Below are 505 nucleotides of genomic sequence, written 5' to 3' on the forward strand. Positions count from 1 at the left end.
TTGCTGTTTTCAGTTACTGGCCTCCTGGCCACTCTTCTACACTCACTGAGGCCTGTGACACCTAGTAGCTCCCCCTCTTCCACAGTCACCACCGTCATAGGGAACTTTAGCATCTATAGTCATTCCATCTCATACCTTGTTTCTAGACATAGGCATCCATGATCCTCCCCTTGACACCCCTTTGACCACCCACTCCTTTGGTTACCCCATGCATTTCATCACCACTCCCAGTACCATTCTGGCTGACCACCAAAATGCCCCATCTCTGAAAGTAATTTTTTGTCCTTTGACAAAATAATTTTATGATCAAATGAAAGAACTTTTCAATATACCATCTACAGGCAGAATTGACAACACTCATCCAGTGTGAGGGGGACAGCCCCTTATAGGTGGCTTTCAGAAATGCAGACACATTTACATCAAGCTATACATCTACTTAGGTTCGTTTCTGAGATGTCTAGTTGAGGTCAATATAGCATTTTATTATGATGGAATCAAGCTTTTC

At 43.2% G+C, this 505-nt stretch overlaps 1 protein-coding gene across 1 annotated transcript in view; it reads right to left on the reverse strand.

The window, feature by feature from the left end:
• Positions 1–98, reverse strand: part of LOC105003788 (ADP/ATP translocase 2-like) — a 15,062-nt gene extending 14,964 nt beyond the window's left edge. Inside the window, exon 1 of the mRNA XM_010861231.1 lies at positions 47–98. Within this exon, the coding sequence (XP_010859533.1) occupies positions 47–98 (52 nt within the window). The remainder of the gene's footprint in view (positions 1–46) is intronic.
• Between the last annotated feature and the right edge of the window lie 407 nt (positions 99–505).

The sequence above is a fragment of the Bison bison genome, unplaced genomic scaffold, assembly GCF_000754665.1.
Source record: "Bison bison bison isolate TAMUID 2011002044 unplaced genomic scaffold, Bison_UMD1.0 scf7180017857689, whole genome shotgun sequence".
Taxonomy (NCBI): Eukaryota; Metazoa; Chordata; class Mammalia; order Artiodactyla; family Bovidae; genus Bison; species Bison bison.